The 17,363-nt window shown below is 37.6% G+C and overlaps 1 protein-coding gene across 4 annotated transcripts in view; it reads right to left on the bottom strand.

Annotated features, from left to right (window-relative positions):
* Positions 1 to 989: 989 nt before the first annotated feature.
* LOC128700711 (uncharacterized) overlaps positions 990 to 17,363 on the bottom strand; it is a 74,113-nt gene continuing 57,739 nt past the window's right edge. For all 4 annotated transcript variants that reach the window (XM_053794054.2, XM_053794052.2, XM_053794053.2 and 1 more), the window contains 4 exons: positions 15,823 to 16,136; positions 14,057 to 14,223; positions 10,896 to 11,157; positions 990 to 1,936 (listed from right to left, as the gene is read on the bottom strand). In XM_053794054.2, the coding sequence (XP_053650029.2) occupies positions 1,612 to 1,936; positions 10,896 to 11,157; positions 14,057 to 14,223; positions 15,823 to 16,136 (1,068 nt within the window). In that variant the 3' untranslated portion in view covers positions 990 to 1,611. The remainder of the gene's footprint in view (positions 1,937 to 10,895; positions 11,158 to 14,056; positions 14,224 to 15,822; positions 16,137 to 17,363) is intronic.

Raw genomic sequence — 17,363 nt, 5'->3', positions numbered from 1 at the left:
TGCTGGCGAGGGGCTCTTGTTCTAAGGAATAAGATCTGTGCTCCAGTTCCCTAAATTAATAATAATTATAATAATAGAGCTTCAGAATGCCGCCAACTCAATGCACTGTTTACCTCGCTGTGGAAGCATTTCTCTCGTGCTTTGCTAACATTATTTACAGTCATTTGGCCAAATTTCTCTTTTCTAACCATGAGTCCCAAGAAAGTAAGTATAATGAACAGTGCAAAAAAAAAAAAAAAAAAAAAAGGATGATTTCCATGGAATTAAAGCATGAAATCATAGATAAACAAGCAAGGTGTGCAGGTTTTGGGTCGAGGGGAAAGCTGGCTCGTAACTCAGAGCAAAAAATCGACAGAGCAACTGCTCGTATCTCTAAAAACTCGTACATTGGGACACTCATAAGTCGAGGTTCCACTTCAAGTTTATATGACAATCAAAGAAAGCACTGAACAACAGTTTATAAATACAGTGGACCCCCGGTTAACGATATTTTTTCATTCCGTAAGTATGTTCAGGTGCCAGTACTGACTGAATTTGTTCCCATAAGGAATATTGTGAAGTAGATTAGTCCATTTCAGACCCCCAAACATACATGTACAGATGCACTTACATAAATACACTTACATAATTGGTCGCATTGGGAGGTGATAGTTATGCAGGGGTCCACTGTACTTGGATAGCCAATAGGTTAAATATGATTATTCCATACTGAATATTAATAAGCAAAAAAAAAAAAAAAAAGATAATTTTGTATACAAATTTTATTACTCTGATATACTGCAAATTTATATGCTGTAATTACTGTAAGGGCATTCATGTATTTCTTTATATATGCATCACTCTTCAAGGGAATTTGTAATCTGTAACTACATTATTTTAGACTAATATGAAAATTAAATGTTTTAAAAGAATTTTGTATACCCTCATTTTATTCATTGGAGGCAAGTAGTTGCCCATACGTTGTGTGCACATGCATAGACAGACATTGTGTTCTGTGAACATTTAATAAATTACAATATCTTTTTTTTGGGTAACTTTCATCGGTTTTAGCCCTTTCAGTGTGTCATACATACATCCATGTTATTAATGCCATTGTCACTTGTGTAGATCTACAGGAACAAGAAATAAGATATTATACAAACTACTTTAGAGACTACATGTTCAGTTAAGTAGCATCAACAACCATACTTGACAAACTTGTCTAGCTGCTATGTTTAATTTAGGAGCTGCACCAGTAGTTGATGGGATGCATGCCATTACTGTCAAATAAGATTCTCAATCATTGCTGATGCACTAGGAAAGTATACATTTTGGCATCTAGTTCTTTCTCTCCAGTGTTTTGATTGTCACATACTGTATGACATTTGTGGGTCCAGTGCTGGTTTGATGGCATAAAATTTGCATTTGATTGATTAATAAGACAGAGGCTCTCAACAGTTTCATTAATTATGAGGGAGGGAGATAGTTTATGTAATTTTATTAAGCTTTACTAATCATAAGGCCTACTGGAGTTGACTGAAAATATTCATTTCATCCCCCTATTTTTTATGATCTGAATTTGGAACTGTTACTGGACTAAGCACTGACTGAACCAATATCAAAATGCTCTTTTTAATGTTTGCCAGATATAACCACATTTTGTCCAGAATTATATCTAAAGAAATCGGGAGGTATCAACTGACCTCCAGAATGCAGTTCATGTGTCATCATATGTTCAGTCAACTGATTTTCCTCCAAGAAAGCTGAACCACACAACCCACATATCCAACAAGAATTCTTTACACTTGCGTGATTTTGTTCAGCTGCATGTGAGCTGAGGGAAGCAATATCTTGAAACATTCTCCCACAGTCTGGGCAGGAAATACTCTTGTTATAGGATAAGGCATTCATCTTAAGATTACAATTTGCAGCTTCCAGTGTTTCACTGTCTGAAAACCTAAAATAAAAATTTCAAGTAGAATCAATAACATTTACAAGTATTCTAAAACAATTTGCAAATTTCATTTTATATACAGTACAGACGTCTGCCCAACTTACATTCCAGAAGGCTGTATCTTTGAATTGTTCATAAGTTGTTATTTTGTCATTTTTCTATTTCAATTATTATTGTTCTCTCTCTGCCCCATTGTTCGTTGAAAACTTAAAGACAATACAACCTCTCCTCACTTAATGATGGAATTCTGTTCCTCATCTTTCATAGACCAATCTGCTGACACGTCCACTCCCAAATATCTGAATACATTCACCTCCTCCATACTCTCTCCCTCCAATCTGATATCCAATCTTTCATCACCTAATCTTTTTGTTATACTCATAACTTTACTCTTTCCTATATTCACTTTTAATTTTCTTCTTTTACATACCCTACCAAATTCATCCACCAACTTCTGCAACTTCTCTTCAGAATCTCCCAAGAACACAGTGTCATCAGCAAAAATCAACTGTAACAACTCCCACTTTGTGTTTGATTCTTTATCTTTTAACTCCACACCTCTTGCCAAAGACCCTCACATTCACTTCTCTTACAACCCCACCTATAAATACAGTGAACAACCACGGTGACATCACACATCCTTGTCCAAGGTCTACTTTTACTGGGAAATAATCTCCCTCTTTCCTACATACTCTAACCTGAGCCTCACTATCCTCGTAAAAACTCTTCACTGCTTTCAGTAACCTACCATACACCTGCAACATCTGCCACATTGCCCCCCTATCCACCCTGTCATACGCCTTTTCCAAATCCATAAGTGTCACAAAAACCTCTTTAACCTTATCTAAATACTGTTCACCTATATGTTTCACTGTAAACACTTGGTCTACACACCCCCTACCTTTCCTAAAGCCTCCTTGTTCATCTGCTATCCTACTCTTAATTCTTTCAATGATAACTCTACCATACACTTTACCAGGTATACTCAAGACTTTTTTTTTTTTTTTTCAACAAGTCGGGTCACCCTGTCTCCCACCGAGACAGGGTGACCCAAAAAGAAAATACTTTCATCATTCAACACTCACCTCACTCACACATAATCACTGTTTTTGCAGAGGTGCCCAGAATACAACAGTTTAGAAGTATATACGTATAAAAATACACAGTATATCCCTCCAAACTGCCAATATCTCAAACCCCTCCTTTAGAGTGCAGGCATTGTACTTCCCATTTCCAAGACTCAAGTCCGGTTATATACAATAACCGGTTTCCCTGAATCCCTTCACTAAATATTACCCTGATCACACTCCAACAGCTCATCAGGTCCCAAATACCATTTGTCTCCATTCACTCCTATCTAACACACTCACGCACGCTTGCTGGAAGTCCAAACCCCTTGCCCACAACACCTCCTTTACCCCCTCCCTCCAACCCTTTCGAGGATGACCCCTACCCCGCCTTCCTTACCCTACAGATTTATACGCTCTCCATGTCATTCTACTTTGATCCATTCTCTCTAAATGACCAAACCACCTCAACAAACCCTCTTTAGCCCTCTGACTAATACTTTTATTAACTCCACACCTTCTCCTAATTTCCACACTCCAAATTTTCTGCATAATATTTATACCATACATTGCCCTTAGACAGGACATCTCCACTGCCTCCAACCGCCTCCTCGTTGCAGCATTTACAACCCAACCTTCACACCCATATAAGAGTGTTGGTACTACTATACTTTCATACATTCCCTTCTTTGCCTCCATAGATAACATTTTTTGCCTCCACATGTACCTCAATGCACCACTCGCCTTTTTTCCCTCATCAATTCTATGATTAACCTCATCCTTGATAAATCCATCTGCTGACATGTCAACTCCCAGATATCTGAAAACATTCACTTGTTCCATACTCCTCCTCCCCAATTTGATATCCAATTTTTCTTTATCTAAATCATTTGATACTCTCATCACCTTACTCTTTTCTATGTTCACTTTCAACTTTCTACCCTTACACACACTCCCAAATTCATCTAATAACCTTTGCAATTTTTCTTTAGAATCTCCCATTAGCACAGTATCAGCAAAAAGTAACTGTGTCACTTCCCATTTTGTATTTAATTCCCCATAATTTAATCCTACCCCTCTCCCGAACACCCTAGCATTTACTTCTTTTACAACCCCATCGATAAATATATTAACCATGGTGACATTACACATCCCTGTCTAAGACCTACTTTTACTGGGAAATAGTCTCCCTCTCTTCTACACACCCTAACCTAGGCCTCACTATCCTCATAAAAACTCTTTACAGCATTTAGTAACTTACCACCTATTCCATATACTTGCAACATCTGCCACATTGCTCCTCTATCCACTCTATCATATGCCTTTTCTAAATCCATAAATGCAATAAAAACTTCCCTACCTTTATCTAAATACTGCTCACATATATGCTTCAATGTAAACACTTGATATACACATCCCCTACCCACTCTAAAACCTCCTTGCTCATCTGCAATTCTACATTCTGTCTTACCTCTAATTCTTTCAATAATAACCCTACAGTACACTTTTCCTGGTATACTCAGTAAACTTATTCCTCTATAATTTTTACAATCTCTTTTGTCCCCCTTCCCTTTATATAAAGGGACTATACACGCTCTCCGCCAATCCCTAGGTACCTTCCCCTCTTTCATACATTTATTAAACAAAAATACCAACCATTCCAACACTATGTACCCCCCCTGCTTTTAACATTTCTGTCATGATCCCATCAGTTCCAGCTGCTTTACCCCCTTTCATTCTACGTAATGCCTCACGCACCTCCCCCACACTCACATCCTGCTGTTCTTCACTCATAAAAGATGGTATACCTCCCTGGCCAGTGCATGAAATTACCGCCTCCCTTTCTTCGTTGACATTTAAAAGTTCCTCAAAATATTCACGCCATCTACCCAAAACCTCTATCTCCCCATCTACTAACTCCCCTACTCTGTTTTTAACTGACAAATCCATTTGTTCCCTAGGCTTTCTTAACTGGTTTAACTCCAAATTTTTTTCTTATTTTCATTAAAATTTCTTGCAGTACCTCTCCCACTCTACCATCCGCTCTCCTTTTGCACTCTCTCGCCACTCTCTTCACCTTTCTTTTACTCTCCATATACTCTGCTCTTCTTGTAACACTTCTGCTTTGTAAATACCTCTCATAAGCTACCTTCTCTTTTATCACACCCTTTACTTCATCATTCCACCAATCACTCCTCTTTCCTCCTGCACCCACCCTCCTATAACCACAAACTTCTGCCCCACAGTCTAATACTGCATTTTTAAAACTATTCCAACCCTCTTCAACCCCCCCACTACTCATACCTGCACCAGCCCACCTTTCTGCCAATAGTTGCTTATATTTCACCCGAACTTCCTCCTCCCTTAGTTTATACACTTTCACCTCCCTCTTACTTCTTGTTGCCATATTCCTCTTATCCCATCTACCTCTTACTCTAACTGTAGCAACAACTAAATAATGATCCGATATAGCAGTTGCCCCTCTATAAACATGTACATCCTGGAGCCTACCCATCAACCTCTTATCCACCAATACATAATCTAACAAACTACTTTCATTATGTGCTACATCATACCTTGTATATTTATTTATCCTCTTTTTCATAAAATATGTATTACTTATTACCAAATCTCTTTCTACACATAGCTCAATTAAAGGCTCCCCATTTTCATTTACCCCTGGCACCCCAAATTTACTTACTACTCCCTCCACAACATTTTTACCCACTTTAGCATTAAAATCCCCAACCACAAGTACTCTCACACTTGGTTCAAAACTCCTCACGCATTCACTCAACATTTCCCAAAATCTCTCTCTCTCCTCTATACTTCTCTCTTCTCCAGGTGCGTATACGCTTATTATAACCAACTTCTCACATCCAACCTTTATTTTACTCCACATAATCCTTGAATTAATACATTTATAGTCCCTCTTTTCCTGCCATAGCTTATCCTTCAACATTATTGCTACTCCTTCTTTAGCTTTAACAGACTTATTTCCCTATAATTTTTGCACTCTCTTTTGTCCCCTTTGCCTTTATACAAAGGAACTATGCATGCTCTCTGCTAATCCCTAAGTACCTTACCCTCTTCCATACATTTATTAAATAATAGCACCAACCATTCCAAAACTATATCCCCACCTGCTTTTAACATTTCTAACTTTACCCATCAATCCCAGCTGCCCTACCCCTTTCATTCTACCACTGCCTCATGAACTTCCCCCACACTCACAACTGGCTCTTTCTCACTCCTCCAAGATGTTATTCCTCCTTGCCCTATACACGAAATCACAGCTTTCCTATCTTCATCAACATTTAACATTTCCTCAAAATATTCCCTCCATCTTCCTGATACCTCTAACTATCCTCTCCTATTTTTAATTGACACATCCATTTGTTCCCTTGGCTTCCTCAACTTGTTAATCTCACTCCAAAACTTTTTCTTATTTTCAACAAAATTTGTTGATAACATCTCACCCACTCTCATTTTTCATTGCTTCACCAGTCTCTTAACCTCTCTTTTTCTCTCCATATACTCTTCCCTCTTTGCATCACTTCTACTTTGTAAAAACCTCTCATATGCTAACTTTTCTCCCTTACTACTATTTACATCATCATTCCACCAATCACTCTTTTTCCCTCCTGCACCCACTTTCCTGTAACCACAAACTTCTACTGAACACTAACACTACATTTTTAAACCTACCCCATACATCTTCGACCGCATTGCCTATACTCTCACTAGACCATCTATCCTCCAATAGTTTATATCTTACCCTAACTGCCTCCTCTTTTAGTTTATAAACCTTCACCTCTCCCTTACTTGATGCTTCTATTTTCCTTGTATCCCATCTACCTTTTTCTCTCACTGTAACTACAACTAAAAAGTGATCTGATATATCTGTGGCCCCTCTAACATGTACATCCTGAAGTCTACTCAACAGACATAGTCCAACAAACTACTGTCATTACGCCCTACATCATATCTTGTATACTTATTTACCCTCTTTTTCTTAAAATATGTATTACCTATACTAAACCCCTCTCTATACAAAATTCAATCAAAGGGCTCCCATTATCATTTACACCTGACACCCCAAACTTACCTACCACACCCTCTCTAAATGTTTCTCCTCCTTTAGCATTTAGGGCCCCTACCACAATTACTCACTTGGTTCAAAGGTTCCTATACATTCATTTAACATCTCCTAAAATCCCTCTCTCCTCTACACTCCTCTCTTCTTCAGGTGCATACATGCTTATTATGACCCTCTTTTCACATCCAACCCTTATTTTAATCCACATAATCCTTGAATTTACACATTTATATTCCCTCTTCTCCTTCCATAACTGATCCTTCAACATTATTGCTACCCCTTCCTTAGCTCTAACTCTCTCAGACTTAATCCCATTTATCTCTCCCCACCGAAACTCCCCTACCCCCTTCAGCTTTGTTTCGCTTAGGGCCAGGACATCCAACTTCCTTTACACACACATGAACACACCAACTAACCCCTTTACTGTGTACTTCTTCCATTTTCCTCTTGTTTTTCCTCTTCCAAGTATGAATGGAGTAGTGATAATGGTGGATGGAGGTGGGTGGATTAGTGAAGGTGGTGAATGAAGTAGAGATGGTGGTGGGTGTAGTAGAAGTGAGGGTAGTGGATGGAGTATTGATAATGGTGGGTGGAGTAGAGAGGGTGGTGGGTGTAGTAAAGATGGTGTTGGGTGGAGTAGTGAAGGTGATGGGTGGAGTATGCAACATTTCTTATTTATAAATACATTTTTCTTATTTGAAAACTGTAACATAAAAAATTGGGGTGGTTATTTTTGGGGCTGAAATGGGTTAATGTCATTTCAATTAATTTCAATGAGGAAAATTGATTTGATATGCAAGCAAATTGAGTTACGAGCTCTGTCACGGAATGAATTAAACTCGTAAGTCAAGGTACCACTGTATTTCTTACTGCAAGGCATGGTAAACTATTGAAATGGCATTCCCACAATGCAATGCAGGTGCCCTGATTTTTTTATACTGCGCACACTTCCAGCAAGCGTGCGTGAGCGTGTTAGATAGGAGTGAATAGAGACGAATGGTACTTGGGACCTGACGATCTGTTGGAGTGTGAGCAGGGTAATATTTAGTGAAGGGATTCAGGGAAACCGGTTATTTTCATATAGTCAGACTTGAGTCCTGGAAATGGGAAGTACAATGCCTGCACTTTAAAGGAGGGGTTTGGGATATTGGCAGTTTGGAGGGATATGTTGTGTATCTTAAACTGTTGTATTCTGAGCACCTCTGCAAAAACAGTGATAATGTGCGAGTGTGGTGAAAGTATTGAATGATGATGAAAGTATTTTCTTTTTGGGGATTTTCTTTCTTTTTTGGGTCACCCTGCCTCGGTGGGAGACAGCCGACTTGTTGAGGAGAGAAAAAAAAAAAACTTGACTACTCAGACCCATTCTCTCACACGTAGGTCTACCAGCTTTCTCCTGCTAGATTCAAAGCCGCTAGAATTTTGGCGTATTAATACGTCACTGACACTGGCTTGTAAGCCGTACCTATACGGCACCAACAGTGAAATGGATAACTGGTACAAGAAACTTGAGGTGATGGATGAGAGGAAGATCAGAGGTTGTGTGGGGCTACTGGGGGAGAGGGTCTTCAACCTCATGCATTTTGTCATCAAGTCAGTTAAGAGTTTCGTAGACCTGGGTTTCTTCAACATCTGAAGAGGCTTTTGAGGTAGAGGGCACTGGTCTGATGAATTTGTCTAAGGAAGTTTGCATAGTTTTTTTTTTTTTTTTTTTTTCAACAAGTCGGCCGTCTCCCACCGAGGCAGGGTGACCCAAAAAAAGAAAGAAAATCCCCAAAAAGAAAATACTTTCATCATCATTGAACACTTTCACCTCACTCACACACAATCACTGTTTTTGCAGAGGTGCTCAGAACACAACAGCTTAGAAGCATAGTTTTTCTCTTGTCGTATATAAGACGGTAGCATGAGATAGAATTAACACCAATTGAATCCTTTGAGAATCTCTCGATATTGAGGTCCTGAAGCTCAAACATACGGAGACGTCTCTCTATAAGAGAAAATGCCTCGGCCATCAATTTTGTCTCAAAGTTTTTAGAAGGAACAGTTTCTTCTTCTTCCTCTTGCTCTTCCTTACTGCATCTCTTCCAGCTCCATCAAAACTTTGTTCGTCAACTCCGTTGACTTCAGCGCTGCCCAGTGTGGGTTGCAGCAAAACGTACTATGCAAAAGGCATGCAAATCAAAATTCGGATTTGCGGAAGCATTGTGAATGAAACTTTAACTAACACGGCAGTCTGTTCATAATATAAATATAGGAACAAAACCAAACTGAATAAAAAAAAATAGTAAAAAGGAAAAAGATCTTAAATTATTTTTATTCTCCATTAAAATTTCACAAATATAGATGGAGTAATTAAAAAAAAAATATAACCATGGGCATTTTAAAAAAAACACTTACGGCAAGTCTAATTCTAAGCAAATTAGAAAACATACATTATTCTAAATAAGGGCAGTGCTGTATGACTGGTGGGGTTAGCACATGGTTTTGATTATAATAATCTAAATTAGGTTGCAAAGAGAAGAAAAGAGAAAGGTGGAGGGTGTGCATTATTAGTAAAACAAATTAACTTAAAGCTAAAGAGGGTTTAGCACTTAGCTTTGATTATAATAATAATAATCTAAAGAAATTAGATCCTCTGATGGTGTTGGGTTTGCAGCAGTGTTTCCTGGCAGTGTGGTGCGAGGGCATTTATTAGACTCGGCTAGCATTTTTACAGCTGAATTGTATGCCACTCTCATTGCAATTATCCATATTGCATCTATTCCTACTTCAGAGTTTGTAATCGTCTCACTCCTTTAGTACTAAGCTTTGCAGGCTATTAAAAAATTTGATTCACCTCATCCTCTAGTTCTTCCATACAACTTTGGTTACACCACACTACTAACAAAAATAAAAATTCTATGAAACCAAGTTTGGGTTTCTGGCCTTCTTGTCATCGATACTGAGGTTGGGAGACAACACTCTCATCTACGTATCGGACACACTCATCTAACTCATGGGTATCTCATGGAGAGGCGTCCTGTTCCCCTTTGTAAGAATTGTCTAGTTCCTGTTGCAATTTCTCATATTCTATTGGACTGTCCTGTCTATCAATGAGCACACAGAATTTTCCTCCAATGTCGTCACCGCTCTAACGCCCTTACTTTATTTTCCTCCTTGCTGATGGACCTATCTTTGACACAGACTCCAACTTTTTGACAGCAACTGATTTATTACACAAACTTTGATAACCCTTCCTTTAGCACTCCTCGCAGCCCCTCATAACTTTGCCTTTATTGTCATCTCCACCCTTAATTATCTTTAGATCCTACATCAGTTCCTACCCAGCAGCGCTGTATGACCCTGGTAGATTTAGCACTTCCTTTTAATTATAATAATAATAAAGAAATTAGAATAAAAAATATACAAATGTAAAAATTCTAAAGTTAGAATTTACCTAGATATTGAGGGACTAAGCAACAAAAAGCAGAGACCAGAACACAAATCCACGGGAAAGAGAGGGAAGGGGGTGGGGGTTTGGGTGGCGGCAGCAGTGGCAGTAATAGTAGTGCTATTACAAGTAGTGTTAGTACCAAGGTATTTTTATACTATGAAAACCATTTATGGTATAATGACTTTCAGGATTTATTTAGGAAAACTGCATGGAAGAAATTATGTTATGTACTATTCTAAAAGACAAAAAGAAGAGTATTTTTAGGAAAATTGCATGGAAGAAAATGTGTGTGTCCTACTCTAAAAGACAAAAAGAAAAAACTTATAGATATAATCAAGTACAAAAAATTAATATACTCACTGTGAGCACTTGTAGTCTTGCACTACTCTGCTATGTTTCACTTTGATGCGATGATCCAGATCATCTTCCAGTAAAAAACTTTTTATGCAATGTGGACACTTGGATTCTTTCAAGTGAGTTTTCACATGGATCAACATACCTCTAGGAGAACAAGGCTTCCCACAAAACTCACAAAACAATACAGGTATTTTCTTTTTTTTGTATATCATTTCTTCCTGTAAAACCGATTTGCTGCAGTCTTCATTTTTATTATGATCATTCCCTAAAAAAAGGAAAAGGAATAGAAACATTAGTTAAGATGGACAATAGAATGGAAAATCTGCTATCTGCCACTAAAACAACAAACATCAAATAGCTAGACATTTTTGTGGTAGGGACTAGCTACATCACAGACTGGTAAGAGAGAGAAAAAGTTTGTAACTGTCAATAGGACAGGCAGGCTTAGTGTTAAACTCTTGTGGATTGTCAGCACTGAATAGCAAAGGAAAATTGACATCAAGAGTTAAGAGTAAAATCCACTGCACCATGGGTGTGTACAAATGCAAAAAGAGGTAATCTAAATGGCACAGTTAATCAGTTTCAGTTAAAAAGTCAAGAAAGAATCTGCATTAAATGTGTGATATTTTTATGTAGAGGGCAGAATAAACATGCAAGAACATTGAAAAAGAGGTTGAGAAGTCTGTGTGCTGCCAGATAAAAGGAACAATCTATCAAAAGGCACTGATATGTCTCTCAATGTGATGAAAGTTTTGAGATTTGAAGAGCACTCAGTGTGCATAGCATAAGCACAAAACACAAGAATATTCAAGATAAAATTAACTACAGTAACAAAAATAATAAAGTACTAGCATGAATAAAACACAACAAACAAAAGCTCTCACACTTAAAATAGAACACATCATATAAAACGTTATTAAACTGGATAGTCACAAGACTTGCCTTAATTTTTACCCTTAAGCATTCTGCTAGTCTAATCACAGCACAGAAAATAGAAGACATTGCCTCGAGCCAATACAGTAAATTTTTGTTACCAAGTAACCAATCATATAGCCCTAACTCCCAAGCAGAACAAGGAGATGAGACATGAAGCAGTGTACTAGTTCTAGACCTGTGAGAGCATATTTCCCAATCATTCATGATCACTTGTAACCAGGAATATTGACTGAGCTCACATTCAAACATTTTTAAAATAACTATCAAAGATTTGGCAAAAATCTCATGAGTGAATAGGACAATCTATAAAATATTAGAGGCACATTAAAATCTTTTCAAGGTCCCTATAAGCACCCTGGTAACCACAACTCGTGTGGAAATGAAGCCATGAGTGTAGGTAAGATGTGCTCCATGAATGTGAAGTTTCTGCAAAATAATCTACATATCATTCTCCATACATTAATTTAAATTTTTCCATTCTTAAAAATTCCTATACTATAAAAAAGTTTAAAATTAGTTGATTAGAACATGCTTTAGCTATTGTCCATCATGCATGTACCCCTATCAGATGACCAAGTGAAAGCTTGGGCTGTTGTTGAGGATTGGAGTGTTATATGTATGGTAGTCACTGTATAGGAGATAGCTCACATGTAACAACTATATTAATTACACCAGAATCCTCATTAAAATATGAGTTGTCAAGACTGGTCTCAAAAATACCGTCAAACCAATAAAAGAACTATTTGCCAAGGCTACGAACAGTGACTTTTCAACCCCCCCAATAAGCAATATGCCACCCCAATGCCAGCTGACAAGGTAATGAATAAAAGCAAGAACCTTTTGCCTAAAGTTAATTCAGAAGAAATCAAGAAACTGTATGAATCTCTAAGCATGTCAGGTGTTAGGCCAATATTTGCTGTGTTCCCTGAATAGCAGGGACTACACATACAGCTGCTGCATTTAATGTACCTAAGCCTCTGACAGATTTATACAGATATCAAAGCAGACAACTCGAGCCACCCTGACCTACTTGCTGAATTCAAGTGTTTTTAGAAATCAAAGTAGGGCTCAATTTTTCGTCTTCACAACTGCAATCAACTTCTGGCATCTTTTAAAATACTTTAAGACCCTGTGGCATGCTAGAATTGGCTTATCACTTTGTCAGTTATTACACCCAACAGCACAAGAATGAGAGAAGTCTCAAGATGGGAATATTACACATACATATATGCTTGTCAATGCAGCCTGATGTCCAATATGGCAAAATTAATAACATGTGATATCACATGTTTAATAATTTTATGCATATGCAAGCCATTCCCATCCTGTGAGTAGTAGTCAAAACAATACAGAGGCACATAATAATGGGGCTAGGGACTGTGCCTCAATATTCTGATAGATAAACAAGCTACAGTGTTAATGAATTACATACATAGATACAAGCTCATTATCTGGTAACAACTGTATCTGAGTTGTTTCTGAAGATATGAATTCAGTCACAAAACTGTTACAATGCAGCTTATATATGTTTATGATTTATTATAATACTCAATACTTTAGCAAAGTATGGCTGAATGTAGACAAGTTATGTGGTTATGACATTTACAATAAACAATAAACAGGGCATATTTCCAGAATGGCTCAAGTACTTTGATATATCCTGGACAATTGTGAGTTGTCTCTGGACTTGTTAATATTTTTTTCACACTCCAGCACATAACATAGGGTATGACAACAGTTCCTTTGGCAAAGCTGCACACAAAACCTCAACATCATATATACAGAATTAAACTGAAATAGGACATCACATGATAGTAAACTGGCATAAAGTAAATCCACATAAACCACAGGAAACCTTTATGTATATACAGCCTCTCCTCACACAGCGATATACTCGGTCTTACAATGGGCTCTCTGACCAGTATGCATACATAAATAATGTATATTAGAGCTTCTTTCTTCTATTCTGTTTATTGCAATATACACTACACTACTGTATAAATATTTAAAAATATACCAGAAATGTTATAAATGGTGCAAAGGTGACATAAAACAATATCAAAGATGGTTGACACAAGCTTGCTACCATTATAATATGCTCCTCACTTAGCGACAAATTTGTTTACTGACATGGTCTTAGGAACAGAACTCCATTGTTAAGTGAGGAGAGGCTGTATTATGCCTTTTTAAAGTTAAGCTGTAATTTATGAACCAGAGAAGTATATTACCTGAATGTGTATTTACATGGTCTCCTAGGTCATCGATTCTTTCAAATGTCTTTTCACCCAGTCCACAGCTCTTTGGTAAGTTTTTTATAGAAGCTTCATGACAAAAGTGGAGGTTCAGAAGAATCTGTGATGAGAATATCTTTAGGCAGTTTGTACAGCTATACAACCTAAAAATATCAAGTGATGGAACATTAAGTTAGAACATGGGTATTCTATATTGTCCAAGTTGCTATTATACATTTTAAATGGTATAAAATATAAGCAGATACTAAATATACTGTACATGCATATACCATTGTTAGTGTCCATTTCATATATACAGCAGTTCTAGAAACAGATATTACCTTAAACTGCTTACTGTTCCCATAATATATTACAGACAAAACTTATTACTCTAGTCATTAATGTAATCCCAACCTAACCCTTAAATTAAGGTTACACCTACTAGAGTAAGCAACATCCTTCAGAATTTGTGCAGAAAACTAATTTTTAAATTTTCCTAAAATTTGCTTGAGAATAAACACATACCTTTCACTTATCACTATACAATATGATGACATACAGTGGGGCCCCACTTATACAGCAGGTTAGGTTCCAGGCTACCTCCGTAAAGCAGAAATCAACACAAAGTAGAACACCCTTTTTTTTCCACTTATAAATGCATATAAATGCTAGATAATAGGTTTACACTAACATATATTAAGTTAGCAATAGAGCTAGGTATTAAAAAACACAATAAAAAGTAAAATACACACAGTACACTTGTTACTTACCTTAAAACATTAATATGAATGTGTGAGAGGTGAGTGGCAGTGTAAAGTTTTTCCATGTCAGCAATAAGTCACTTTGTCTGACTTTTTTGGGTCATCCTAGGCTCTCTAAACATATGTTGCTCTATGTAAATGTATTTGATGGCTATCTCAGCCATCGACATACCTTGTTAGTAAGTAAGTTTATTCAGGTATACACAAATACAGTTACATAGATTATCATACAGATGTGTAGAGATCCTATGATAACCCAAAAAAGTCAGTTCACTAAGTTTAATAATTTCCAACTTGGCACTTAAAGAGGCTTACGACTCTTTTTATCACAACTAAGCTTAGACGCCATCGTCAATGAGAGCCAGAGCCAACTAGTAGTCAAGTTACTTTCACTTACCATACCTGGTGGCCTGGTGGCTAAAGCTCTCGCTTCACACGGCAAGGATCTGGGTTCGATTCCCAGCCGGGGTAGAAACACTGGGCTTGTTTCTTTATACCTGTTGTCTATGTTCCCCATCAGTAAAATGGGTACCTGGGTATTAGTTGACTGGTGTGGGTCGCATCCTGGGACACTGACTTAATTTGCCTGAAATGCTCAGCATAACAAGGGGCTTTCTATATAGTAGTATGTCACTGATGTCAGCTAGACCTGTATACCATGTACACGTAATAAAGATATTATTATATTATTATTATTAAATAATTTTCAGAGCTTCATATTTTAAAACATATGATCCATAATGGACATCTTATATTCAATCTTGTTCTTGGTATATATCTGACACCTGGACAGAGACTGCACGTCTTCTCAATAAATTCCAGTTACAGATCTTCAACTTCTTAAGCATTTTAAAGATTATTAGATTCACCCGAGTCAATATGCAAGCATTCTATTTTTCAAGCAGATTTAATACTGTATTACAAAAACATACTCGCCAATCGCTTGTGATAATGCATTAGTAGTTATCCCTGGCAAAAATAAACTGTTCTTATCTTACTTACTTTATTTTTTGTAGAGATTTCTTTATTTGCTTCCCAGCAACAGCAGCAGTTGTACCACTGCTACTTGTATCTTTGGTAAGTGGATTTTGTAATTTTTCACTTCTTTCAAAAGTTGAAGCTTGTTTTTTAATGAGTGAAAACGTAGAAAATGCTAAATTGCACTTGGGAGAATTTGTCCTCAAGTCTGTTCTTAAATGTACTCCAGTTTCCATTTTTTCTGAAAAGGAGGGAACACCACTTGCATCACAATTTTCAGTACTGAGTTTCATTCCAGTCATGTATGCAGCTTTTGGGTTATTCTGCTCTGGTAGTGTCTGTAATGAAAAGTTTAATTAAATTAATCTAAAAATCAAGAAAAACCTTCATTATCCATAAATGCTCCATTTATCCAAAAGCTTAAGCTATTGTACAGAACAAATGTCCAATGTGCAGCCAGATGACCAAATATCGCCCACTGACTATTGCATGCCAGAGATTTTTAGCATCTATAAATATGTTGAACCATGGTGGTATCACACATCCCTGCCTAAGGCTACCCTTACTAGGAAAGTCCCCTTCTCCAATACATACCCTAATCTGAGCCTCACTTTCTACATAAAACTCTTTACAGCTTCTAATAACTCACTCACTACCTATTCCATTCATTTGCAACCTCTGCCACATTATGCACTTCTATCCACACAATCCCCTCAAGGAAGGCTCCTTGACGCTGGTGAGGGGCTCTTGATCTAGGGAATTGGATCTGTGCTCCAGTTGGATCTGTGCTCCAGTTCCCTGAATTAAGCCTGAATGCCTTCCATCCCCCCATAGGCGCTGTATAATCCTATGGGTTTAGTGCTTCCCCCTTGATTATAATAATAATAATAATAATATCCACACAATCATATCTTTCTTCTTTCCACAAACCAGCTGTATCCCACCATGGCAGGGTGGCCCAAAAAGAAAAATGAAAGTTTCTCTTTTTAAATTTAGTAATATATACAGGAGAAGGGGTTACTAGCCCCTTGCTCCCGGCATTTTAGTCGCCTCTTAAAGTACACATGGCTTACGGAGGAAGAATTCTGTTCCACTTCCCCATGGAGATAAGAGGAAATAAACAAGAAGAAAGAAAATAGAAGAAAGCCCAGAGGGGTGTGTATATACTATAAAGTTGTACATGTATGTGTAGTGTGACCTAAGTGCAAGTAGAAGTAGCAAGACATACCTGAAATCTTGCGTGTTTGAGACAGAAAAAAAGGACACCAGCAATCCTACCATCACGTAAAACAATTACAGGCTTTCGTTTTACACTCACTTGGCAGGACGGTAGTACCTCCCAGGGCAGTTGCTGTCTACCAAACCATACCCCCGGCCGGGATTGAACCCGCGGTCATAGAGTCTCAAAACTCCAGCCCGTTGCGTTAGCCACTAGACCAGCTAGCCACAATAAGATTCATCCAACTAGGTATATTTCTACACCATAGGAAGGTTAGCACAGGCACCTCTGTGACCACAAATGCAAGTTTTTACAGACGAATCTCCAGCTAGCGTGGCCGTGACGA

The sequence above is a fragment of the Cherax quadricarinatus genome, chromosome 56 (genome assembly GCF_038502225.1).
Source record: "Cherax quadricarinatus isolate ZL_2023a chromosome 56, ASM3850222v1, whole genome shotgun sequence".
NCBI lineage: Eukaryota > Metazoa > Arthropoda > Malacostraca > Decapoda > Parastacidae > Cherax > Cherax quadricarinatus.
Note: the sequence above shows the minus strand (reverse complement) of the source record. Positions and strands in the feature narration are given on the sequence as shown.